The 26,353-nt window shown below is 41.1% G+C and overlaps 3 protein-coding genes across 7 annotated transcripts; all 3 read left to right on the forward strand.

The window, feature by feature from the left end:
• Positions 1–226: 226 nt before the first annotated feature.
• si:ch211-195b15.8 (dual specificity protein phosphatase 8) lies at positions 227–5,499 on the forward strand. Of its 5 annotated transcripts, XM_040156311.1 has the most exons (6): positions 227–488; positions 666–814; positions 1,371–1,530; positions 2,309–2,432; positions 4,300–5,148; positions 5,261–5,499. In XM_040156311.1, exons 2-5 carry the CDS (start codon positions 692–694, stop codon positions 5,135–5,137), a joined length of 1,245 nt encoding a protein of 414 aa, XP_040012245.1. In that variant the 5' UTR covers positions 227–488; positions 666–691; the 3' UTR covers positions 5,138–5,148; positions 5,261–5,499. The 5 variants fall into 5 exon arrangements, with proteins under 5 accessions (XP_040012245.1, XP_040012238.1, XP_040012254.1 ...); XM_040156304.1 differs by having other exon boundaries at positions 4,300–5,499; XM_040156320.1 differs by having other exon boundaries at positions 720–814; positions 4,300–5,499.
• Positions 5,500–10,623: 5,124 nt separating this feature from the next.
• rras (RAS related) lies at positions 10,624–19,822 on the forward strand. Its single transcript, XM_040116855.1, has 5 exons — positions 10,624–11,107; positions 13,089–13,201; positions 15,481–15,589; positions 16,306–16,424; positions 17,435–19,822. The coding sequence occupies exons 1-5, from the start codon at positions 11,021–11,023 to the stop codon at positions 17,520–17,522; spliced, it is 516 nt and encodes a 171-aa protein (XP_039972789.1). The 5' UTR covers positions 10,624–11,020; the 3' UTR covers positions 17,523–19,822.
• A 1,095-nt stretch (positions 19,823–20,917) lies between these two features.
• Positions 20,918–25,961, forward strand: prrg2 (proline rich Gla (G-carboxyglutamic acid) 2). Its single transcript, XM_040123945.1, has 6 exons — positions 20,918–21,002; positions 22,413–22,585; positions 23,044–23,077; positions 23,322–23,454; positions 24,680–24,823; positions 25,860–25,961. The coding sequence occupies exons 1-6, from the start codon at positions 20,918–20,920 to the stop codon at positions 25,900–25,902; spliced, it is 612 nt and encodes a 203-aa protein (XP_039979879.1). The 3' UTR covers positions 25,903–25,961.
• Positions 25,962–26,353: the final 392 nt, after the last annotated feature.

Raw genomic sequence — 26,353 nt, forward strand, 5'->3', positions numbered from 1 at the left:
TTGGCACCGTGTGACGGGCAGTGCAGAGCGCATTGGCGAACTCGCCACAGTAGCTCTCTGCTGGCCCGGTGGAGAAAGTAGCAGAGCAGAGTCTCTTGTCATCCGCACATGAACGCAGACTGTTGATGGTGGTTGAGTTACATGCTGTTGGCTTCACCAGGGGATGGCGGCTCTCTGGCTTTTCTTCTTCAGTCACTACCGCCGAGGACGCGCTCACTCGGCGAAGATGCGACTGGGTGTGTGGACGTCCAGCAAGGTGCTGATTGGCTGAAGATGACATCATCCAGTCAAGCTCTATAGTTGGAAATAGGATGAGCTCATCGTTTCGCAACCAGTGTGAGAGAGCAGAGAGGGGACGGACGAAGCAGTGGTTCCAGTTGAAAGCAGCAGTTGGAAGAGGGAGTCTGCAGACCTGCGACCGACAGGCGCTCTGGGCTCCGGATACACCAAGACGTATTGTCCGGCGATCTTCCACAGGCGCACCTAGAGTGAGTAGTAGCCTACTGAATCAAGCAACTATCAGTAAATATGAAATCAGCACATTTTCACAACTGACTGTTTCCCAGCTGTAGTCTGTGTTGCTCCTGGTCCTACGTTCTGATAGGACAAGTCATAATGCTGGACATTTTGGAGAATAACTTAGTCCTTTGTCATTCTCATTAAAGTTGCGGCAAGAAACCTACCTCCAGGTATGACATGTAGTGCGTTATGTTCAGCAGATATGGTTTGGTCCCGAGAGAGAGAGACGGAGCGGCCCCCGCTTTCCGTCATCTTGCCGCGGCTCTACCTGGGAGCGGAGAGCGACGTGACGCAGGTAGGAGTAGGACCGGTGTTGGTGGAGGAACAAAGTCCATTCTGATGCTTTACACATGTTAAAGTATCCAGTCAATGATAATACGTACTTTAAGTATCAAGAGTAAAGTGCTTACAACGTGGCACAGTGTTAGATTATGATACAGTGTTTGGATTATTGTTACATTTGCATTCATGCCTTAGTAGCATTTTCCTGCTGGGAGCTAAATGTACACTTTACATAAACTGAGACAACTGAGGAATGTAGAGAAGTAACAAGTACAATATCTGTCTCTGAAATGTGGTGGAGCAGAAGCAAAAAGTAGTAGAATATAAACATACACAGGTAAAGTACAAGTATTTAATTATTTTCCACCACTGTGGAATAATGCCAGAGCTACTGAATATGAGGTGGTAGTGTTCTAACCTCACTTTATCAAGAGACTAAAGAAGGTAATTTGGTGAGACACCAACAGTTAAAATCACTCCAAGACAGAAAATATAGGTTAGTTTCCTTTTTTATAAGAACTGCAAATATTTCCATCTGCTGCCCGCCTTGTGTGTGTGTATGTATGTAGGACCGACTGGCCTCTCTGGGTATCTCCTATGTGCTGAGTGTGAGCCGCTGCAGCCCCCAGCCCTCCTTTCTGCCCCGTACGAGATATCTTCGCATCCCCATTGACGACTCCCTGTGGGACGACCTGCTGCCCTGGATCCCACAGGCTCTGCACTTCATCGGTCAGGACGCTCACTCACCACCCCATAGACTCTTTACCATACAACCACCAATTTAACAAGCCATTGTACAAGCTCATTACCTGCAGTGTATAACAGAAAAGGCAGTCCAGTTTCCCCACAGAACTTATTGATCGTATTGATGTAAACAGCTGATAACTGCTGCTTGTCTCTCACTGTGCAGTTTGACCATTACAATGCAGAGCTATGGTTGTGGCTATCCTCCAGGGTGAGAACATGTTAACCCAACCTGATTAGTATGCAAAAGATGTGATTCATTCTACACATGGTAGATACTTATTTCTGTTTTCTCTGGCAATAGCAGGATATTTAAAAATAGTGAAAAACCAGTAACTAGTTAACTACTAAGGATGTTGTGATTCTTTGGTTTTAAAACAAGAGATTGTTCATTCTGATAATGAGTTGTTTGATTTTGACTTTATTCTGCTACGAAAATGATTGTATTGACCGATCGTAATGATTTAATTGAAACAAGCATTGGGTTTCAATCATAGCCCTAACACCCGTAACCCTAACCCCTAATCCTTATCGTAACGCCTAACCTTAATGTCTGATATGCAAAGCTTGGTGTCTAGCTAGTGGTACCTTGTCTATGAGAGGTAGGCTGTCTGCCATCATTATAGATTCCTTGTGAAATAGAAGAAACATAGCAATACGCAGGCGCAAATGGTACACCAATGGACAGTCTCCATTCTTACCATATCAGCTCCATTTTTACCATGTTCTCAGGTAGCATTTTCTCGTGTGTGTGTGTGCTCAGATGCAGCCAGGTCCTCTGGTGCCTCAGTGTTGGTTCACTGTGCAGCAGGAATTTCGCGCTCCCCTGCTCTGGCTGTAGCTTACATCATGTACAGCTTAGGCATGGATCTGGACCACGCCTACAGGTATGGCTGTTGGCATACATTTCTACTTGACAGATCAAATAATAAAGGCAGCTGTTGCCTTTCACAGCCTTCAAATACATTCAAACATGAAATACAAACATGTATGACTGTAGATAATGAATGATGTGAGCCTCAGTGATGTTTGGCACATAAAACATCCAGAGAAAAAGGAATTTACATAGTTTTCACACAGCCAGCCTTATTCGTACCAATGATTCATTTGTACCACAGATTGCAGATACAAAAATCAATCTTATTGTAAATACATTGAAAATACATTTAGAAAGCAAGTGTGGGCATCCTTTATGGAACTAAAAGATTCTCCCGGAACCTTACCTGCAGAGAGTAAGTAATTTCTAAGTCTTCCCACAAGAAATGAAGGATAATGAACCAGAGAACCAACAAATATTGCAACAAATATTCAAAGATCTAGAAAGTAGTCATGCCAGCAGTCCCACACAGGAAACTGAAAGTAACCTGTGAAGATACAGATTCCAGCTCTCATTGATGTTAACACAGCTCGTTGCCTTTGCTTGACCATAGCACTTCTTTTTTAAGTTTTATCCTTCTGACCTTCTTGGCCATCTCTCCTTCTTGACAATGTGATTATGTTATGGAACTCAGCACATTAGCATGCGTCAAATTTACCTTCTCTCACTCCCACTGCCCCCTTTCCCCCATCTCCCCTTTTCTTCTTTCCCTTGTCCTGTGCACGAGCACGAATGCCCCCTGTTGCTTAGCTGGAATAGTATTGTGTGGCTCGGTCTGAGCCAGTTTGTTTGTTTCCCATTACAGAGCCAGGGCTCTGTAGGAACACCAGATTTTTTTTCAGCGCACAAACAGAACAGACAGCTAGCGGACAATGAGAAGATATTTGCTGGATTTAACAAATTTGACAAAGTTTAATGGATTAGAATTGCTGACTATACCTTTAATGACTCTGCAGGGAACACCTTCTACAACCCTAAAGACAAAACTATGTGATCATAAATGAGTTTTACAGCACATTATGCACTTTACCATCCCAGCACAGATGACATAAACTAATTTATAACTAAACTTGTATGCCCAAAGTTATCTAAACAACAAGCAGTTACATAGCAAGACCAGTTTCATCTCCAGAATTTTATAAAGTGCTGAATCAAATCCAAACGACTAAAGCTCCTGGGTCTGATGGAGTTTTGGTCAGTACTCTCCCCATTATTCCTAAGAATAGCTGCAGAAATAAAGGACAGTAGTAAGATACCTGAGAATATAAATGCAGCACACATCTGTTCATCTCAAACCATGCAAAGTCTGCACACTCTCTGAGATACAGCACAGATATTAAAATTGTTATTAAAGCGTTGGTCACAGGAACTGTAATCAATCCAAAGGCAGGCATTCGTCAAATAACTCTTGAAGAGAAAAGTTTTAGAAAAGTTTGCAATATTCATTGAACCATTTGCCCGTGTTATTCACCAAAACTTCAACATTAAAGGAGTTCAACTTGGTAACACACAGTATAAAATCCCCCTATATGCAGATGATGTGCTGCTGTTCCTCCAGAACCCTCACACGTCCGCCTCAAACCTTTAACAATTTATGGCTTCCTTTCAGTACCTCTTGACTTTTTTCATCCTGTTTACCGAAACTGGATAACTAGACACATGCATTCATCTGTTGAATACTAATGCTTGCCAACACCAATAATAATTATTGCTCCTCTTGTGCTGAAAGAAATAAAAAAATAAAAAAAGAGGAGCAGATCACTGTCCTGATGCTGCCTGACTGTGCTATAGATCGGTATAGAATAAAAACCAGAGTCAGAGTGTTAGCTGTGGAACACTAGTGGTCCTAATCCACGTCCTGTTTATCCCCTTATTAGGTTTGTGAAAGAGCGTCGGCCCTCCATTTCCCCAAACTTCAACTTCCTGGGTCAGCTGCAGCACTTCCAGGGCACGCTGAGACAAAGGGCCTCTGGTGGCGACCTCCTCCTCCAGCAGCTGGACAGTTTCCTGCCATCCATCACTGACAGTGTTAGCCATACTCACACCAGTCAGAAGATGAACTATCAGGCTGACAGTGTCCCCAGCGATGCAGCAGAGGTCAAGCAGGAACACAAAAAGACTGCCTACCACACAGAAAGAACACAGCAGAGACACTCACATTTAGATGGAAGTGGAAACCAGCAGCTGTCCCTGTCAGGGACACTTCGGACTCTTCATCTGACTCTCAGTCAAAACCAGCAACAAGTCCATGGGACGCCATGGGAGGTTCAAGTACCAAACCCCCATGAGCCCGTCAAACCAGCAGCAAAGCCCAATCAACTGCAATTCCCATTAGGCTCTACTTCTCTATTAGAGAAACGCAAAAGTCTCACCCTCTCCTTGACCCCTTTGGGAATCAGCCCTCCCTCCCTAGCAAGCAGCAGCCAGCAAGCAAAGGGCACCACCAAAACTGTCCACAATAGGGAGACAAGAGGAAGGCCTGAGGCAAAGACAAGGAGGAGCTCTGGCTCCTACAGGCAGGCAGGGGACACCCACAGAGAGCAGAGTCCCTCCCACAGCAAGCGCAGCAAAACTGCGGTGCAGGAGCAGGGTTTACTGTCACCGTTCAGCTTCACCCTCAACAAGCTGCTGGGCTGGGGGGAGAGGGTGCTGCTGGGAGGGATATTTGTCCACCCTGTAAGGATGGGACAGCCTGCACTGCCATACAGGTGCTGAGGGCGCTGGAGGTAGGGTCATTTGTATCTGTGCATGTTAGTCAAAAGGAATTAAACCACACATGTAATTTACAAAAATTCCGAAGGCCTGAAAGAACTGAACTCTTCTATTTATTTTTTGCAGAGCTGAATATAAGAACTATACCTGACAAAGAACCTCCACACAAATGCATCTTGTTTATTACTGTTGACACTGGTCAGCTAATATTGTCCTTTGTAAGATGCCGTCATTTTAAAAGCCCTGTGGCACAATGGCTTGAAATGTATTTACTGATGATTAAAGATGACATTTTGACTGTGTCTTATTGCCATTTGTCTAAGTCTGAGGCTTCTCGAAATTTGTATCTGGTGCTAGGGTCTCATCATTCGCATAACCCCAGAAAATTAGTAAGTAAAAAAATTAAAATATGATTGCTATCTCTCTTTAATCATAAAAAATATATTACCATTGTAATAAAAACATATGGTGCCTCAGTTTGACTCGGGAATCCCCCCATTAGCCTCGGCCTACAGCAGCATAATTAAGGGATGGTTCAGGGCTATCAAAAAGGAAAGTTTTAAGCCTTATCATAAATTGTAACGAGGGTGTCTGACTCCTGAACCCAAACTGAGAGCTGCTTCCACAGGAGAGGACGCTGATAGCTGAAGGCTCTTCCTCCCATTCTACTCCTGGAAACTCTAGGACCCACCAGTAAGCCTGATTTTCAGAACAAAGGGCTCTATGGGGATAATAACTATGAGCTCTTTAAGATACAATAGAGCTTGGTAATTAGGGGCTTTGTATGTGGAAAGAGAAGGATTTCAAATTCTGTTCTGGATTTTACAGGGAGCCAATGCAGAGAAGCTAAAACCGAAGCAAAATTATCTCTTTTTCTAGTTCCTGTCAGTACTTGTGCTGCAGCATTTTGGAGTTATTGGGACATCTTGATAATAAAGAATTACAGTAGTCCAGTTTAGAGGTAACAAATATATGGCCTAGTTTTTCTGCATCCTTTTGAGACATGATGTTTCTACTTTTCACAATATTGCACAGATGGAGGAAGGCTGTCTAGAGACTTGGCTGGACAGGTGGAACGCACCAGCGCAGTGAGCACTATCAACGCGAATGTCTGTGACTGACTGACTGAGTGTGTGACTGAGTGAGTGATAAAATTACACCATTGGTCAGCTGAATGCTGCGTGACTGAGAGCTGAACTTAAACCATTGGCTGGCCAGCCTAGTGTTGGAGTTTTCCCATTGGCTTTTGCTCTTTCAAAATGAATTGGCGCAAACGGTTTCTATCGCATCATTACGGGGGTGTTTACAGGCAGTGTTGCAGACTTAGCTTCTTTGTCGCTAGATTAACCGACTTTTCACATCCCTTTAGCGACTTTTCTTCACAAAATCACCTTGCAACAAATCTACCGACTTTCTCGACAAACCTCAGCTACTTTCCTTAGAAGAATCGCCAGTCACTGGCTTTCCTTCCACAGGCACACTGCACGGCAGCTGCATTGAGGTGAATGAGCTTCTAACTTTCTCTCTGAGTGACCATTTTACAAGTAAATACATACACATACATATTTAATACTTGTTCTGTTGTCTGACAACAGACACCGGAAAAAACATGTAGTAAATGACAACACCTTTATTGAGAATTCAGTTGTAATAAGTTACTATATATGTGAGCAAAGAGTAAACCCCAAAACATTACAGGTCAACCAGTCCTTTATGTTTGGAAGACATGCCTGAAGTTTGACTGCCTGCTTAGTTTCATCTGGCTTCATAGACTTTCAGCCTGTGGCACTTACTTCTCTGGTTATGAAAAATTTTGAGAAAATTATAAAAGGTGATTTTGGGCGCAACTCAGGCAAACTTTGACCCAAACCAATCACTTACAAGGCAGGTAGGGGTGTTGAGGAGGCCACAGGGACCTTACGTAACATGGTCCTGGGTCATCTGGATGGTACTAAGAATTTTGTACAGCTGCTTTTTATTGACTTCTCCTCAGCCTTTAACTGTATCCTATCTCCCATTTTAGCAGATTATTTTACCAGCAACCACAAAATTGACCCTGGCTTGATATGTTGGCTGGTTGACTTTTTAACTGATAGATCTCAGAAAGTGAGTCAATGGCATCTTATTTAATGTCCTTCTATTAGCTCCCCCCAGGGGTGTGTCCTCTCACCACTTTTATTTGTTTTATACACTAATGACTGTCAGTGTCATTATAAGGGCAGACACATCATTACGTTTGCCGATGACTCTGTCATCTTGTCTCTGCTCAGTAACGATGACATTGACCATGGTCCAGTGATGGATGATTTAAGTAATATTTTTAAGAATGTACAGTAAAATCGCTGGCACTAATCTGGAGGAGGTCTCCCTACTTTACATAGTCAGAGCCACAAAGAAGGCCTAGTCAGTCCTGGCTGACTGTAGTCACCCACTGTTAAATGTGTACACGTTACTGCCATCTGGTCGCAGATATATTCTGTCTAGATTCAGGAAAAATAGATTTAAAAACTCATTAGCCCCTGTTACCATTAACTTTCTAACACTATTATGTAATTCTTTGCCTTTTTTGTGGAATTTGTTTGAGTGTAAGTTGGTGTGTGTTGATAACTGTAATTACTGTATTTATTTACTGTAAGCTGTGCCTCTTCTGGATAATAAGGATTACTTTGACTTTAACCTAGATAAATACAGCTGGGGGTCATCTGCATAGCAATGGAAATGATTGTGGTGCTTCCTAAATATATTGTCTAAAGGCAGCATATATTGGGTGAAAAGTATCGGTACCAGCACAGAACCCTGTGGAACTCCGTGACTAACTTTTGTGTGCAAGGAAGAGTCATTGTTAACATGAACAAACTGGAATCGTTCCGATAAATATGACTTAAACCAGCCTAGTGCAATCCCTTTAATCCCAATGACATGTTCCAGTCTCTGCAATAAAGTCTTGTGATCGATTGTGTCAAATTTAGCACTAAGATCTAGTAGGACTAGTATAGAGACAAGATTTTTGGCTGAGATCATCAGAAGATCATTGGTAACTTTCACCAATGCCGTTTCGATGCTATGATGTGCTCTAAATCCTGATTCAAAATCCTCAAATATACCTTTCCTATGCAAATAATCACACAATTGGTTTGCAACAGCTTTTTCAAGGATTTTAGAAATAAAGGTGAGCTTGCGTATAAGTCTTTGGTAGGCTAAAACATCTGGATCAAGAGTTGGCTTTGTAAGTAGAGGTTTAATTACTGCAACTTTAAAAGCCTGTTCTAAGTAGCCTGTTAGAGATAAATTGATCAAATCTAATATGGAAGTGTAAATTAAAGGGAAAGGATCCTTAAACAGCCTAGTTGGAATGGGTCTAAAAGACAAGTTGATGGTTTAGATGAAGAAAACTTTTGAAGTTAGCTCAGAGTGATCTAGAGGAGAGAAGCAGTCTAAATATATATCAGACATTAAAAGTTGATTCTAAGGTTACTGCACTGGACAATACATCTGTGCCAGTTGTGGAAAGGAGGTTATGAATCATATCTCTGATAGTTACAATTTAATTTGTAAAGAAGTTCATGAAGTTGTTACTACTGAGAGCTATAGGAATACATGGATCAATAGGGCAATGACTCTCAACCTGGCTACAGTGCTGAAAGGAAACCTGAGGTTGTTCTTATTTTCCTCCATTAATATTTGATGAATAATAGGAGGTTCTGGTATTACAGAGGACCTTTCTTTAATGTTACTATACTGTCTTTCCAGGCTAGTTGCAATTCTTCTAGATTGGTGGAACACCACTTCCATTCCAGCTTTCTCTTATCTGCTTTAAAGCACGCCATTTGTGAATTGTACCTGATCTGATTCACTACTTTCTTTTTCAGTGGGGCAACAGTGTCAGGTGTCGTACGCAATGAGGCTGCAGCCCTATTAACAAGATTATCAACTTGAGTATTTCCTTTCTAAATGTGCCAAAGTAATTAAGGGGTTCAAGTGAAGTAATGCAAATATATACACATTTCCTTTTTGTTGCCTTCTGTGACTCTGTAGATGGGTAAGATCTATTGGTAATGAAAACCCTCATGTACAACCCATTGGTCATTAAACCTTCAATAATGTTTATAAGGCTCTACTGTATAATGGGCCTAATGGCAACAGGAAGCAAGATGTTCCATCTCATGAGTAAAAATTGTATAATTTAGAATTTCAGACAATAATCAAGGCCAGATTACCGAGAAGGCTAAGTGAGCAACGACAGAGCCCCAGGGCCCACAACAGCCCCAGACTCACTGTGAGTGTTATTTAGTAATTTCAGAGAAAATGTATTTGTAGGATATAGAGTTCAAATAAAGAACAGTATCACCTGACATGGTAAGGACCTCTTGGTGTAGTACCCCTCATAGCTCATCCTGCGGGGTCCTGAATTATTTTAGCAGATATTGTGCGTACACTGTGCATGTTGCTAAATGTATTTATATTTACTGTAATCAGATGACTAAATAGCAAACCTGGGCCAACACGATATTGCAGCAGATGGATACTGTACACACAGTCCACAGACAGAGGGTGGGGAAAGAAGGTGCTAACAGAGGCCCACCAGCAGGTTAATGTGGTCCCAACATCAATTTGTACTAAACTAATTCCTTGACGAACTGTTGCACTATAAATGAGACAGAAATGTGAAAACTTTGATAGCGCTTTCTATGAGGCCAACAGTGTATTATACTCATGTTCTCATCTTTATTATGAGTCATAAGAAAACATAAGATTAATCACAATATTTAAAAGGTCAAGTATTGGTATTTATTAAAATGGCTCCATTTCACATTAAAACGGTTTTATGACTTCATCAGTCATAAGGTACAAGAGACCTCTGCTGCCTTCGTCAATATCCACTGTGGGCTGCAGATTACCTGCAGGTTACCTGTGACTGGTGGGTACAGGAACTCTGCCTAAACTGAGGTATATGTTGCCTCAGGGTACAGTTTTCCAAAGCACGCTCCTCACCATTTGGGTTCAGATCCACTGGCGTGCTGATGCAGAGGAACTGAGGACCATTTAGATCAAGCTTAGTTTTATGAAGCTGTTTTCTTTTTCAGCCAGTGTTGTTGGTTCCACTTAAGTTCTTGGTCCAGCGAAAACACTGGGGCTAATGAGAGACTTTAAACCATGGAGACAAGAACTGTTTAATAAATGAAGTTATGGATAAAAAAAATATTATTGATGACACTGTAATGGTGCCGACTTCATGCTGCTTTTAGGTCCTGCGCGCGCCAGTAGGTTGACTGACGTCACAGATACTCCGAATGACCAAATAAGGAAAGTGACACATGAACGTGGAGTGAGTTGTGCTCACTTTTTCGTTTTAATGAGAAGACAGCTCAGGTGTGTGCACTACTTGTAACATGATGTATTTTCCAAGTGTTGACCGCTGTGTGTGAGTGATTGTTTGTTTGTGTGTGTGTGTGTGTGTGTGTGTGTGTGTGTGTGTGTGTGTGTGTGTCGGCCAGTCTGTGAGCTGCTGTAGTCTCTTGAGGAAAGAGAAAAGAGGAAGCAGTTCCGCCCTCAGCAGCAGCTTGGAGGCCGAGGAGAAAGGAGAGCAGAGACCGCTTCAGACCCCAAACTTAACCCGAAACACGGTACCTTCGCGCTGGAAGCTGCCTTGGCGGGCGGATGGTACTCTCCGGCGTGACTTTGGTACTCAGGTGTGGCGCTGAATGCAGTGCGTTTGAAAGCTGCTTGTAGATAATGAGCTCCGTGTGAAGAAATTTCGCTTTCCTTGACTACTTTACTGTGGACTTTGTCTTGGTTCGGATTGGCGTTAGCTGCTGGTGAACAGCAGGACTGTGACTCAGGCCCTGGAAGGTTTTTGATCCGGACAAATCCCAGTTCAAAGCCAGTATGAGTGGAGAAGAGGAACGATTCAAACTGGTGGTGGTGGGAGGAGGAGGGGTGGGGAAGAGTGCCCTGACCATTCAGTTCATCCAGGTATGGATCCTACACAACATCTGAACCGACTTTACCACAGACACAGGCTGTAGCGCGTGGCTCTGCGGTGTGTTTGTCACTACATATATACTGGATACTGTTATAAAGGGTTTATAAGTGGTAAGGAATTACTTCTGTATTGGTTAATCACTCACTAATGCTTTATAGATCAGATGTGGGCTATTACCAGGTGACTTGCCAGGTTATAAAAAAATCTCCTGGGCTGTAATACTCAATACAAGAAAGTGACACAGCTCTCTTGTGACTCAAAGTTATTAAGGCTTATTGTAAGTTAAAGCAATAAGGAAGAACAATCAGGTCTTTAATTTTAGATGTCAATGAATTACTAATCTTTTCTCCAGGTTCTCTCTAGCTCTTTTCTAGAAGGTAAGTAGTCAAACAGTCCATTATAGGGTTGCTCTGATGAACTGATGAAAGAGTTGAAAAGAAAAGTGTGGGGAGGATTTTCACAACCTTGGCAACACAGATAGTTGTTCTTATTAATAGCTTATAAGTGATCCATAAAGCATTTCTAAGTGATTTATAAGGCCATTAGTCACAACTTCTGAACCCTTTATATGTGTATAGGCCTAACATAAATCTTTTTTCCAAACTGCACGTTGGTTTGTTAGATGTTTAATTGTCTTTTCCCCACCATGTCCATCCTGTACATGATGAAGATGAACTCTAAACTTGCTTGCAGTGGGTAGTCCATCACAGTGACCTTACTGCCTGCTTTTATAACACTAAGGTTATGTTGCAGGGCTCAGTAAAACTCAGTAACACAGATATATGTATGGTGTAGAAAATGTTAGTATTGTGAAGTACTATTAGTAGTTCATTTATATTTGTATTACCTGTATAAACAGGTAAGACATGCGGAAACACTGGTATGGTCCTTGACTCTAGACATCATTAGTTTGGATGAGGGAGGGGCTCTGTCATTGTATTACTGTGGTGTATGGAGGTTTGACCTGATGACCAAGAGATGTCCTCAATTCTTGGGCAACAAGTAATGGCTGTGCTGCATTTAGTTCTAAATTTGGCCATTTAACAGACATGCTTCCTTTGTGTGTTGTTTTAACAGTGTTGGATCATATCATCAGCAATGCACTTGGTCAGGTTTGCCTACCTAACCACACCTGGTCAGTTAAAGGAACATTTCACTCTTTAACTCATTGATAACAAATCTCATATACTTTATGTTGCTACTGGCCACATTTTTGAATGTGGTTTTTATACCCTCTAGACACTCATTGCTTCAGAAAGCCACTGTTAGTTAATGTTTGCAACAGATGCAAATTAACATAAATCAACATAAGTTAACATTAACATGAATTGCTCAGATAGCGATTTTGCTGACAAAGCCAGAATCCCACTGAGCTGACTCTTGTCAAGCTAGACCTCTGTTGTGGAAACTCAAGTTTAGGCTAAAATCCTGTCACAGGCAGTGATGGTAGAGGTATTCAGATCCATTACCTAAGTAAAAGTAACTGTAGGACGTAGTGTGTAAAATTTTGCAAAGTCACTAGTAACTATAGCTGTCAGATAAAGGTAGTGCAGTAAAAAGTACAGTATTTGGCTGTGAAGTGTAGTGGAGTAGAATTATAAAATGGAAATTCTCAGGAAAAGTACACAGCTCACCTTTGTACTTAAGTCCAGTATGTGAGTAAAAGTACTAATTTATAGTCTACCACTTGTTACAGGAGCTTAATTGGAAACTAATCTATCTTACTGGAGTATTCAAATTTGTAGCACTGCTGAATGGATGCGCAGCATGTTTTTTTTTCTTTGCAAGCATTAGAAACTAATGTCAACTCTACAATAGACTTTGCACATAGAGACAGATATTTGCTGGGAGACCTGTAAGACCAAACACTGTATTTCAGGGACATGGTCTACAGTTGACAGTAGCCAGCAGCTGCAGTACAAACTGTGCCCACGGCAGTAGCTTGTCTTTAATACAGAGTGTGTCCCACAGTCCTACTTTGTGTCCGACTACGACCCCACAATTGAGGACTCCTACACCAAGATCTGTACTGTGGATGGAAAAGAGACCCGGCTTGACAGTAAGGCTCCATCACACTGGACATGAATTCACACTTCATACCGTTTGAGAGAGTGATTACAGGGTGTGTGGAAGGCTTTGTTTGAAAGGAGAGGGTGTGTTGCACTGAGACGTGATATGACACAGGCAGTGTGTTTGCTCTCTGGATGTTTCATTCCCTTGTTAGGACTTGTACTTGGCCAGCCTTGCTGCATTGAGCTAGGCTGTAGTATATTGGGTCACACTGCTGTTTCACCACACAGTAATATGTGAATCATCAGATGTATACAGATTAACTCTGCTTTTTGTACAACTTAGTCTGGCTGCTCTTTATACGTGTCAATGTTTGTTTATAGCACTGTAGGTTTGACTGGGGTTTAGAATCTTGTCTTATCTCATCTTCTCTTTGCTTGCCCTTCACAAACATTACTGCAGACCAATGATATAGTTTGGAGACAGTTATACTTCTTTGGTGAACAGAAAATGTGGGAAGTCACTATTTCTAAAACCACTTAGATTTGATAAGATTGTGATATCAGGAGCGCTTGGTATAAGTTGCACTGTACTTGTTGAGCTACTCGTACACAGATGTTGCAGTGAGTGCTGTGGGTGGTTTAAAGGGTGGGACAATCTTATCATGACGCACAACTGCTTTGTCTAGTCACCGGCTCCGTCAGAGTCCTCAACAGTAACGGTTTGTGCCTCTCATGTAGCTTTACCTTTGAGTCGCACAGCTAAGAATTTCTTCCTCTGAACTTTAAACCCAAGTGGTTAAACAAATCTTACCACTGCTTTAAAGGTATTTCCAAAACCCTCAAAGACTCTTCTAACTATCTACATAAAAAAAGATGTATAATTTGTTTTGAAGCCCAAACGCGGATGGTATCTGGAAATGACATACTGTATCCCATTGAATGATTTGTATTACATGAAGGTTTTATTATCATTATTTTTTGTCTGCTTTGATGTTTCTTCCCATTAATTATTTTCATAATAATTTCACATATAATCACAAATATTTTCATAATTTTAATATTTCACAATTTACGCATTTATATTTTTGTGTTGTACAAATGAGCAAGGATATGTGTCATTTCTGATAATCATCTTCTGTTAGTAAATAGAGTTGCAACTCATAAAGCAGGTCAGAGATGTTTTCATGGTGCAGTGGACAGAATATGTTTTTATCCACGCTGCTAGAAGATTCTCTGACGATTCTTGAAATACCTACAGCACAGCAGGAAGTGTTGTTAAACTACCTTTGGTTTCTTTTCTGGTCCTCAGAGATTTATCTTTCAGAGAAACAGATGCTGAGCTCTGAGACTCCAGTCTATTGATAACACATGGGAGGCACAGACAGGGGCAGCTTACCACACTGTGAAATCACTGGCGTATAGTCAGTTAAAATGTATTCATATTTTTCTTCAGCACCATGGCAGGCTAGCCCAGTTGGGATTGATGTTGTGTTGATTTTTAATCACATCCACTGGGTCGTTGGACCACCTTTTAGAACCTTGTCCACATTTCAGCACAACTTCTACCAACCACCAACTAACACTAAATACAAACTCTAAACACAACTATTCCAAAATATTTTATGTTCTACCTGAAGTCAGTTATCTCTAGCACATACTGTACCTGAACATGACTCTTAATAACCACTTGGTCAGGCAAATGCTTTTTCTGTTGCTTTAGTGCATCATTCCTGCACCTACCGCTTTGTTTGTTAAAGAGGGAACCCATTGACTGAAGTATATTTGTGTGTGTGTGTGTGTGTGTGTGTGTGTGTGTGTGTGTGTGTGTGTGTGTGTGTGTGTGTGTGTGTGTGTGTGTGTGTGTCTGTGTGTGTGTGTGTGTGAGTGTGTGTGTGTGTCAGTACCTCAGTATGCTGAATGGTGAGTCAGTACCTCAGTGTGCTGAATGGTGTGTCAGTACCTCAGTGTGCTCAATGGTGTGTCAGTACCTCAGTGTGCTCAATGGTGTGTCAGTACCTCAGTGTGCTGAGGTAGTGAGTCAGTGTGTCAGTGTAACCATGTGATGCTGTACACACAGCTCACAGTAGCAGCCTGTCTTACTACTAAAGAGGAAGTGCAGTGAGCTGTTGTTGGTGGTGGGACTGACGTGACAACTTACTATCCAGCTCTTATTTAGATAGGTCGAGGAAGTGGACTCAATTGCAATTGATCAATTGCATTCCTTTGCAACATTTGATTTAATTGGTCAATATTGTGCCCCTTTCCTGTACATAGCACATTATTTCCTGTGATTGAGAATCCATATGAATCTTTGCTTGTTGATTGATTCTTACCCTCCGTCCTCCCAACAGCTACCATGAGGTCCAGAAATTCCACACCCAGATCCTGAGAGTCAAGGACCGAGATGACTTCCCCATGGTGCTGGTTGGAAACAAGGCTGACCTGGAACAGCAAAGAGTGGCAAGTGACACACTCATGCATCTATATGGTGTCAGTTAGCTTCCCTGCACTGCCTGGCTCCTGCAATATAGTGGATTGAAGAAAGATACACTCCAGAGGAAAAGTCAGGGAATCTGATCAATTTTCATCCAAGGCTGGGAGATATCAGTGGTTTATTGAAACTGTGGGTTTATGGGTTCAAACTGAATTTACTCAGATTGTTATCACACAGACTAATATGATTAGCTGGATGGGGTTACCTAATGTGACAGAGGTGCAGCAAATCACCGGATGGCAAAGCTGAACCACAGCTGTGACCTGAAAATGCTGGAAAACTGCAGCGTAGCAGCAAATCACATTCAGAGAATCAAAATGTAAATAAATACCAAATAGAGCTTATTGTTTAAATTTATGTCCTACACCAATCCATCTAATTGTAAATGAGAGTGCAAAAAACATGGAAGCAGACAGTAACCTGTTATTTGTGTTTTGTTGAGCTAATTCCCTTTTTTTTTTTTTAGTGGGACGCCAACCCAGTCCCAGACAAATACAGCATCTCCTGCATTTGTAATTAAAGATTAGATCTGTTATCTGGGCTCATCTCCTCACAGCACAGTGATGTACAGGTGGATCACTCATTGTTGAAGTGAACAGAGGGCTGTATAGGTGAAGGTTTGAGTTGATAGTGGATGATCTTACCGGAGGCCAGACCTGGATATTGTTTGCTTTGTGTGCAGATCTCCAGGGAGGATGCTCAGGCGTTCGCCAGAGAGAACAGGATCAACTATATGGAGGCTTCAGCCAAGAATCGCTACAATGTGGATGAAGCCTTCTTGGAGTTGGTGCAAATTATCAGGTATAATCCTTATTTATTTTACTTATCTTAAATTGCCTCTGGGTTTAGCTAAATCCAGGAACAAGCCAAAACAGTGTCTTTATAGTTTTAGTTGGCTCTGCTGCACACATTGACATTCTTTATTCTCCTTTAATCTTGTTTAAAGTTTATTGTAATTTTAAACTGTAATTTTTCCTGCACTGATTTGGCTATGTTTTTTTTCCACACTCTGCAAAATCTTCTGGTCCACCTTTTGGTTTCTAACATATGACTCCAGCTTCCTATAAATAGGGCAAAGGGCTGTATTGATTGGGGTGTGTTGTTTAAGTTGGTGTGAGACATGAAATATGATCCAAGAAGTGTTTAAGGCTTCTTCTACACAAAAACACTCACAACAGTTTTTAATACAGCACAAGTTGAATCTGGTTCAACTTTTTGACCAGACGACCTGGGGCTGTTTTGTCATAGCCCCCTGTGTTGGCCCTCCCACTGCACTGATGTAATGACTCAATTCAAATGAATCAAGAGGATACTAACACTAATTACTAATCACTAATTACAAGTCCTATCCATCGTTTTTCTTTTGTAAAGTACTGCTTGTCCTGTACTGTACTGATGCAGTAGTAAAACGGTGGTTGCTGTTACAGCAGCATTGCTTGCGAGCCCTGAAAGTACCTGGGACTTGGGTTTAGCGTCACCACCTGAATATAGTACCAAGAACTTGTCCCTAAAACCGGGAACAAATCCAAACCAGAACATTCGACAATGGATACACATTTTTTTTCTTATGTCCTTCCTGTGGAAAGTACTCAATGTAGTTTCATGTCAGTACCAAGAATCTTCCTAAACCGTTTTCTCTTCAGGGCTTTCAACTTTTTTAAAAACTGCATGAATCAATATTTGCAATATCAACAGTGAATTAGGTGACATTATGTAATGTGTAAAGGGGACACTGCACCCCCAGCAACCAGAGATAAAACCTGAGAATGATTCATTCCTCTCTTTCTGTTTCTCCTCTTCTTCATCCACAGAAGGTTTCAAGAGATGGAGAGTCCTCCTCCTCCAGCTCATCACACAGGGAAACAGAAGAGTGGTGGCTGTCCCTGTGTCCTCCTCTAAGCACTGTTCCTATGGACACAAAGCCTCCTCCTTCTGCAGCCTGTCCAAAAACAAGTTTGTGTTTCTGTGTGTGTGTGTGTGTGTGTGTGTGTGTGTGTGTGTGTGTGTGTGTGTGTGTGTGTGTCCGGGGGGGGGTACATCATTATCTTTTCAAATGGTTTAATTTGTACTTTTGCCAAAAGAGACTTTTAAATGAGTGTAATCTTTTCTTTTAATGAGAGGATCTAAAGGCTGCTACTGACACCCCTGTGTCAGTAGAAACAGTGAGTTTGGTGGAGACAGTACTGTGACTGGTACTGTACCTGTGACATGGAGTAATAATGATGTTACTGTACATGGTCAGTGCCCACAAACAGAAATATCATTACACCTCACGTGTTGTAGAAATGAACAAACTGCTGTTAGAGAGGATGCTGTGTCCTGCCGGTACAGATGTCAACAGTGACATCATCACACCAAAATCACACCAACAATTTATTTTCAATACTGTGACTTGTGTACAAAAGACCGACAGTGTACAAATATATGTACGTACTTTTCAGCTTGTTAATGAACTGTGGCACGCCCAAAGACCTGGCAGAACATCTGCTTGCTGCAATGTCCCCTGCAATCCTGCAGGGGGCAGTAGAGCCCCACAGCAGAGCAAGGGACAGAAACAGAAGGAACAAAGCTGTAGCGGTGGTTCCTGCTGCTGTGTCTGTCGTTTGTTGCCTCCTCTTCATCTTTCTACATGCGCTGCCTTAATGAGTCGGAATATTGAGAAAATCTATAAATACCAGATTGGCCAATCACTTCAAGGGTCTGATCAGCTTGTACATTATCCAGATGCAGATTGTTCCAGTTTACTAAGGCACAGCCTACACCAGCTGGATGAGGAAGAGTCTAAATATTGAATTAGAAACTGGATTAATGTAAGGACACGTGAGCTTCTGCCCTGCAGTGCAGCAGTCATGATAGCAGTATTTTCTTTTTTTGTGTTTTCACATTTCAATTTCTGAGCAGTGGGCAACATGTTGGATTGACACAAATACTCACTGGGTGTTTGTTGTTTTGGTGATCGGTGGACTGCATTCTGGTACTAATGTCTTTCTTTCCCTGTGCCTTTAGTTTTTATTTCATTACCATATAAAAGTGACATGTGTATAATGATATTTGTTTACAACAGTGACCCCAAAAAAACACTGCTTGTACAATCAGCAGATGAGAGGTAATTCTTGGCCTTGAGTTTAACAAAATAATCCTAACTCAAGGTTCACTTACTAGCTTTCTTTAGAGCTTTTAACTGCATCTCACGGTCTTCGTTCAACAAATGGAACTGGCTAAAAAGTCATCACATGACCTAAGTGTGGAACCTGTCGTCCCATATGGAGAGAGATGACTCAGATCAAAGATGGTCTCTGATGTCAGATGTGAATGTCCTTGAATCCTGCTCCATGACTTTGACCTATTCCAGTGGATGCTGTGAGAGTTTTTGTTCTGCTGTTCACAGAAAGCTTATGTTGTCTGTCTCTCTTGTCATGGGTCCTCGCTGTGTCCACTTATGTAGCGTTCCCCATGGCTGTCACGTTTGATGTCATGATGATGTCATACACCACCTTTGTCTTCCTAATGGGGTGGGGAGAACCAGCAGAGATCTTCAGGTGATGAATGGTGTGTGGTCAGTGTTGAGTCCTGCTGGGAGCCACTCACTAATGAAAACAGTGATGTGAGGTTGAAAGCTCTGATTGTAAGCTTGTGTATTGGAGGGGATCCTTCATAATAACAGGAATAAAGGACGGTTTTTTGTGTTTGGTTGCTATGTTGGACTACTGTATGACTCTACAGATGTGTGCTACCTCTGTGAGATTAACAGAGGCCCCAGCCCCACACTCCACACTCACTGCAGTAGTGACAGGGATAAGAATGGCGCAGCTGACAGACATGGCTAAGTGTTTTTAGTGTTTTGCCATTTGGTGGGTGAGATTTTAGCCTATGCCCCCCCATGCCCTGAAGTGTGTTCTTTTCTTGTCAGTGAGAAAATCAAAAACAATTTACATCTTCAAGCAGCTTCTTCTCTGCTTTTTATTTGCAAGAAAAGATCAACTCAAGATGATGCACACCAAGAAAAAAAAGATTTTATCAAGTTAACTTCAAATCTTTTAGTACTTTCCAATTGGTAATGCTTCAGGCAGTTTGGTTCCACTTCTTTTTCCTTTTAAGAAGAATTCATGTTATATCTACCTTTCAACCTGCAGTTCACATCATCAATTTTATAATGATATAAAAGTCAAATCATGTTTATACATCATTAAAACATTTATCTGAACATTACACTGCTTTGTGTCTTTTATGACTTTTTAAACTTTTGGGGCGCCAGGGGTGATCTTAAATTCTCTTCATGTTGATATTGTTTTGTCAGATATTGATCTATGAACAAGATTACACATTTTATGTCAAGGTCACTAATGCAAAGGAGCTAAGGTTGTTAGTATGGTCAAATGAGCACTGTGTGCCAGTTCAGCCTCTATACACTAACATGTATGTACTGCACTGTTTAGTACTAAAATGCTGTGGGCTAGCAGATATCGTTCGTTGTGGAATGTATGATAACACCTTAGTTGATACTGTGTTTCGGGGATTGAAATTGTACAATAAATTTAATTAATTAGCAATTTATCAAATGACTAAAATCAATTGTGAGACAGCGAGCCTAAGGACTTTGGGGCCCCTGGTTTTTTTTTGGTTTTTATCAAGTTTTTAATCAGCAGTCAAAATTGTTCTTAGCGATGTCATTAGTTCATGTCTTTCAACACACAAGTGACACAGGCAACACAAGGAAGATGGTATGATGTGCACTTTGTCTATTCAGCATATTCATTTTCCAGGTTTTATTACAGGTACATTCAGTTTTCTGTCATCCTCTGAACAGCGTAAAATTCTGCCATTATGCATCACCATAAACTGCAGCCTCCAAAATGAGTCAATAGTTTGAACAAGCACTGTTGTGTTACACTCCTTTTGTTTTAGCAATGTGGAACTAATACAGACACATACTGATGGATAAAACAAGCACATAAGCAAAGCCAGTGTGCAATGAGTAATGACAGGCAGATAGACAGGTTTTGGTCGAGGTTCTGCCCTCCAGCTGGTATGCTGTCCAACAGGTTTGTGATGTGACGTTTCTCCGGGAAAACAGCATAAGACTTTGTTTCCTGACGGTTTCAACAAACCTCAGCATAAAGAAGTGACACAGTGCCTCCATTTTTCTGAAAATCAAGCAGAATTAGAGGCGGAGCAGACTGCAGCTGGGTAGGGAAGCAACGGCGTTGGACAGGTGAATGTCAGAGGCTTAACATTCAGGGCCACAAGTGTAGGGATCACTTCCACAGAGGCTCTTCCTTGTTGTGTTTACTTCAATGGCAACCTTGTCAGTGGTGTGGATCCCCGTGCTGTCCCTGCTGCAGCTAGCCCACTGTGCTGTCACCTTCAGGCACTCTCCAGGTAAACCACACCTCTGCTCTTAGAGCTGGTCAGGTCATACAAAGGCACTCTACACTCTCTGAACAAAACACTGTCTTTATGTTCCATGTGTGCTTCCTAATTAAAACTTGGCACCTCGTGACATCAGTAGCCTGCTGTTTAATTTTGACATCTGATAATGGGACATTAGAATGAAAGGTAACCAGCAGATCCTCTGAAGAACGCAATGCAAGCTGTCTGTGTGACAGACTTATTTATAATGGGACAGACAGACATTGAGTTTCAGCTCATTAGTTCACATCTCAAACATGTAAGTAACATGACACAAAAAGACTTATGCATTACACACGCCTCAAGCTTTCTCATAGTGAAGGTCAAAGGATGTAGTTATAATATGAAGTTTCTCTCTCCTCTGTTTTCAGAAATATAGGTTTCATGTCTGTATATTTATTTATTTATTTTTAGGATGAAAAATATCAAAAAGTAGCTCTCACTATTTCAGTGTTACACTGTAGGTTGAGATTTTTTTAGTTCACCTTTCATAAATTCATTTTAACTCTTAAACTATTTTTGCATTCATTTTATTTCCATTTTAGTCCTTTAAGCCACAGACCATTTTAAAAAGTTTTTCTCTGTCTAATTTGAATTAGTGTGGTAATTTCAGAGAAGAACACCTTTATTTCCCTTCTTCTCTTTTCTTCTGGAAACAACTTGAAACCTTAGTAGTCCCACAAACTTTGAGATGTTCATCCTCTGGAGAGTACATTATCATGCATGTTCATCTCTCAATACTCACAATACCATCTGACTCCACTCTGTAGCACTCAGCTCCAAGTCTATCAGTTCCTACTGCAGATGTAAATTTCTTATGTCAACTATAAAGTTTCAGTTTTAAATAAGGTTCAGTTATTTCCTAAAACAGCTGGACACTGTGGTTTTTATCATACATCACTCTAACACAAGGAAATAGTGCATTTGTTGGGGATTATTTTCAGCAGTGGAGTAATCCACATTTGCTTCTAGTGACTGGGGCAGCAAGATAGAATGTGTGACACTGAATCAAAATAAACTACAGTGTGTGTGTTCATGATAATGAAGGAACATGTCATCCAGTGCAACAGTGTATCTCACTGATGTGTTTGTAATAGTTTTTGGACAATAATAGAGCGCTATGGCACAGAGGAGTAAGATATATCAGGCTGTTTGGCTCTGCATTTGGGATAAGAAAATTAGAGACTTTTGTCAGCTTTATCCTCTAATGATGAAAATAGAAGAACTTTAACCCCAGTCATTGTTTCATCTGAAATCCTTTGATTTTGTTCTCACAAAGAATATTTCTTAATAGCATTTGTTTTTTGATACAGTGTATGGAAATCTTGTTGCTGTCACTCAGTATGTATTCTGTAAGTGTATAAGGCCTGTGTCCTGCAGGAAAGGCAGTGTTGTTGGACGAGCAGTCAGCGACCTCCTTCCTGTCCCGCTCACTGCTATATAACAGCTGGGACTTTGAGCTGTTGATGTCAGACAATCTAGAGAGGGAATGTCAGGAGGAGATGTGCAGCCATGAGGAGGCCAGAGAGGTGTTTGAAGATGACACTCAGACGGTAATGCTGTTTGTAGTGACTGTCTCTCTGTTGTTTATTCATTGGATGTAGAATCCTAGAGATTTGTTCAAAGAGACCTAGAGGTCGAGGAGGTGGACATCACCTGAACATTCTTGTTAAACTTTGTGTGAAAGTTGTGTGAACAGTGACAAGAATATTTTGAAGGGAACCAGAAATCATTGAGAATTAATTAAATGCCGTTTAGTCATCATCACAACATCATTGCATTTGCAGTCAGAGAGTGGAGGAAGACTGTAGTATCCATGAGACTGAACAATAACTCCCACAACTGTCACCTCAACATATTTTAGAAAAAATTTATTTTTAGCACTTGATGAGAAGACTCTTAAGGCATGTCTATATTGGCTTAATTGAAATGTCTTTTGGTGGTTGCTGGATGTCTTTTGTTCTTTTATAATGAAGCTATGGCATAAATTTTCTTTTGCTTACATTTTTAGGAATTATTTTGGACCAACTATGTCAACAGTCAAGGTAATACATTACACGATACATTCCTCACTACGGAAAAACCTGTAATGCTTGTGGACTTACTTATGCTGCAAACTTGAGTTTTAGAACTGGACAGAATTACAGCAGTCGTTCGAAATACAAAGTGCAGCAGATGTCATATTTTTTAGAAAGTCATGACTTAAGTCATAGCTTTAGAGACTGACTGGCTATTATGAAAACTGTTGAAGAAACAATGGTTTGATGTTAATTATGTGTGTCATTGAAGGGTATGCACCCAGAGTGGATGTGTCAGTGCTGGTGGCAGGGATCCTGGCGGTCCTAGCTTCTGCTGTTATTGCCACTGTGCTGGGAATCTACTGCTACAAAGCCAAGAAGAAGGGTGGGCGGAGGTCAGCCCAGTAAGTTCACCCTTTTTTAGAACATTTGCAGAGAAACTATTTTACCTAGCTAAGCGAGGGATAAGGAATAAAATAGTGATCTTGGTTACATCCAACAGTTTACCTCAGATCATAACATTTTAATACTGCTGGCCATGAAATTTGGTATGGATTTTCATGGTCCTCAAATGATGATATCTAACAGCTTCAGAAATGGCCAGATTTCAATGAAATGTGCTGCACAAATTCATAGTCCATAATGATGAATCTTAAGTGTAGGCTCTCAAGGGACTGCTACAATGTGCTAGACAAAGGTCATATTCCTACAGAGGCGACTGATAGATTTGTTAGGTTCATTTTTAGGCTACCTTTACTGTAGAGCTAGTACTGTAAGAGGGTAGTAAGTGGAAAAGAAGACAATGCTACTGTCCTTCAGAGGAAAACTCTATGTTTCACAGCAAAGGGGATGACCTGGTCTTATTCCTTGTGAGGATAATTAATGATGATGAAAGGAAACCCCCAGTTAGTGCCTCTTACTATAGATAATCATTTTTAAATTTTTAGATTTTGTTGATTCTGTTGGAGTCACAGAAATAAGATATGGTCATATCCTCTGTTAAGAATCATGCATCGTTCCGCTATTCTAATGTAATCATCTATGCAACCTATTCAAAATTCTGTATTAATTCATTGAATATTCAATTTTCTTAATGTGCTTGACAAACAAATCCTTTACCTCTGCAGAGAATGCCTGGCTACAAATAAAAAGACAACAAACATCATTATCAGTGATCATTTGATCTTCACAGTATAACCACTTCAAGCATTTTAAAACCAAAACCATGAAAACTCAGAAAGTAACAGTGAGTCAGACTCTCTACCATCAGTGATCTGGATGATAGCATTGTGATAATACTGTAGCTTGCACAGCAAATGCTGTTCTGGTCTGTAACAGTTCCTTCCGATGGTCACATGACCATCATCTTGCATTTCATAGTCCTTTGAGAGTGTCATTAATCCTGATTCCTGACCCTGTGACCTTTTCTCTAGCACCACCATCCGGGGAAAATGTTAACTTGTGTACAACACATTCTATAAAAACAGGAAATCAACATAATCAAACATACAGTATTTGTCATGAAATTTACTGAGAGCATTCATGTTTGCTTGACTTGCTTTACATAAACTGACTTGCTGAATTCTTCTGAGTTGGATGTCTGCATGTTTAACATGTGTGCTGGTCCAGAGCTCCAGTTAGGATGGCAGCAGATGGGCGCCCAGCCCAAGAGACAGTTCCCCTGGGTGGGATCACTGCTCCAGGTCTACCCAGCTACAATGAGGCTCTGAACCACAGTGGGCAGCACGATGCCCCACCACCACCTTATTCAGGGTAAGTGGTAGCGCCAGTATGCACATGCACCTTACCTGGATCCAGGCAAGTGTTTATGGTGGTCCAAGATCCAGGTAAACACCTACAAAAAGAAAGATACAGGTGTGGACCTTAAAAGAAATGGCAGATAACAAATCTGCATTATTTAAAAAGTACTGTGTGTTACAATGTACATTTTATAAACAATTTCTGACAAAGAGACAGAGTTCATGGCAGATTTGTTTCCCCAAGTCACAACAGGTTATTTCAATTAAAAAGAAGCACCTGGATATTCAACACCTTAGAATACATAAATAAACCACATATCACCTACACTTCACCACAAGAACATTGTCTTTACTTTCTCGTTAACACTGAAACCAGTTTGCATTTGATGCTAAGTAACCCTATGGGACAGGGATAGCTGAGCTGGCCAGGCACCTGGATCAGGACGCACCAATATGACCCATAACTCTTGTGGCTTGGTTGAACAAGATGTAATGGAAGGTGTGGAACAGCCCTTCAGAGTGTTGCATAACTGAACTAAAGGTGAGAGGCTGGCTGCCTCTGAGTTTAGGAATAGCAAAGCCATTAAACCAGGGGACCCCCAGGTGGGGCCTAGGTCATTCAGGATACCAAAAAATAATGAGATGTTTTACACCAGTTAAGTAATTGGCAGTTATATGAAACAAAGAATCAGAGAACTTTTCATGACTTCTCTTGTTGATAAATTGTACTTCTTTTGCATTGCTCATCCAGTATTTTCTGTTATCAGGTATCTGTTGTATTCTGTGGTTCTTGAGGTGCACTGCCTGGTTCATTTAAGTGTGTATTGTGTTTGTGATTAGACTCTTTTCATGGCAGTTGCAGCTTGAAGGAGTTCAGTGCCTTCCTTTGCATTCATACAAAACACCCAGCAGCTAATCTCACAGTATGCTGTAGCCCTCTCTTTTTGAAGCCTCTTCCTAGGAATGAAAGCATGGACTGTTGGTCCTTCATGCTCCACACTACTGTGTACAAGAATATTCAGAAAGATTCTTCCTGTCTTTGACCACAGGGGAGCGCCATCTGAGCCCGCTGATCCTGGAGACAATGAATGAGAGGGCTAGCAGAGCCTCTTCAATATGGCTGTTGGGAACTGGTGGTTTGAGTCAACTTTTAAATATTGCATGTTGTTTTTATATATATATAGATATATATCTATATATATCTATATATATATAGATATATATATTGTATTTATGCGTGAAGGTAGGACACAGTTTAAGAATGCATACTACTGACAGTATGATCTGCACATTGGTTGGCCACCAGTCTGTCCAACACAGATGTGAAGGGGGTGGGGTTAATTTTTTGTGGTTACACCACACACCCAACTGTGTAGCGTTTGTAAGGTACTTTTGAGCAGAGCAGAAAAAAAAGCAGTCCTTTCATAGAGAATAATGGTTCTTCAAGTAAAGCCAGACATGTTTTACATAATAAATCACTTAACATTTACAAATGCCTTCATTCATTTTATTCATCTATTGTAACTTATCAGGACAGTAGAGA

This window comes from Xiphias gladius, chromosome 3 (genome assembly GCF_016859285.1).
Source record: "Xiphias gladius isolate SHS-SW01 ecotype Sanya breed wild chromosome 3, ASM1685928v1, whole genome shotgun sequence".
Lineage (NCBI taxonomy): Eukaryota > Metazoa > Chordata > Actinopteri > Istiophoriformes > Xiphiidae > Xiphias > Xiphias gladius.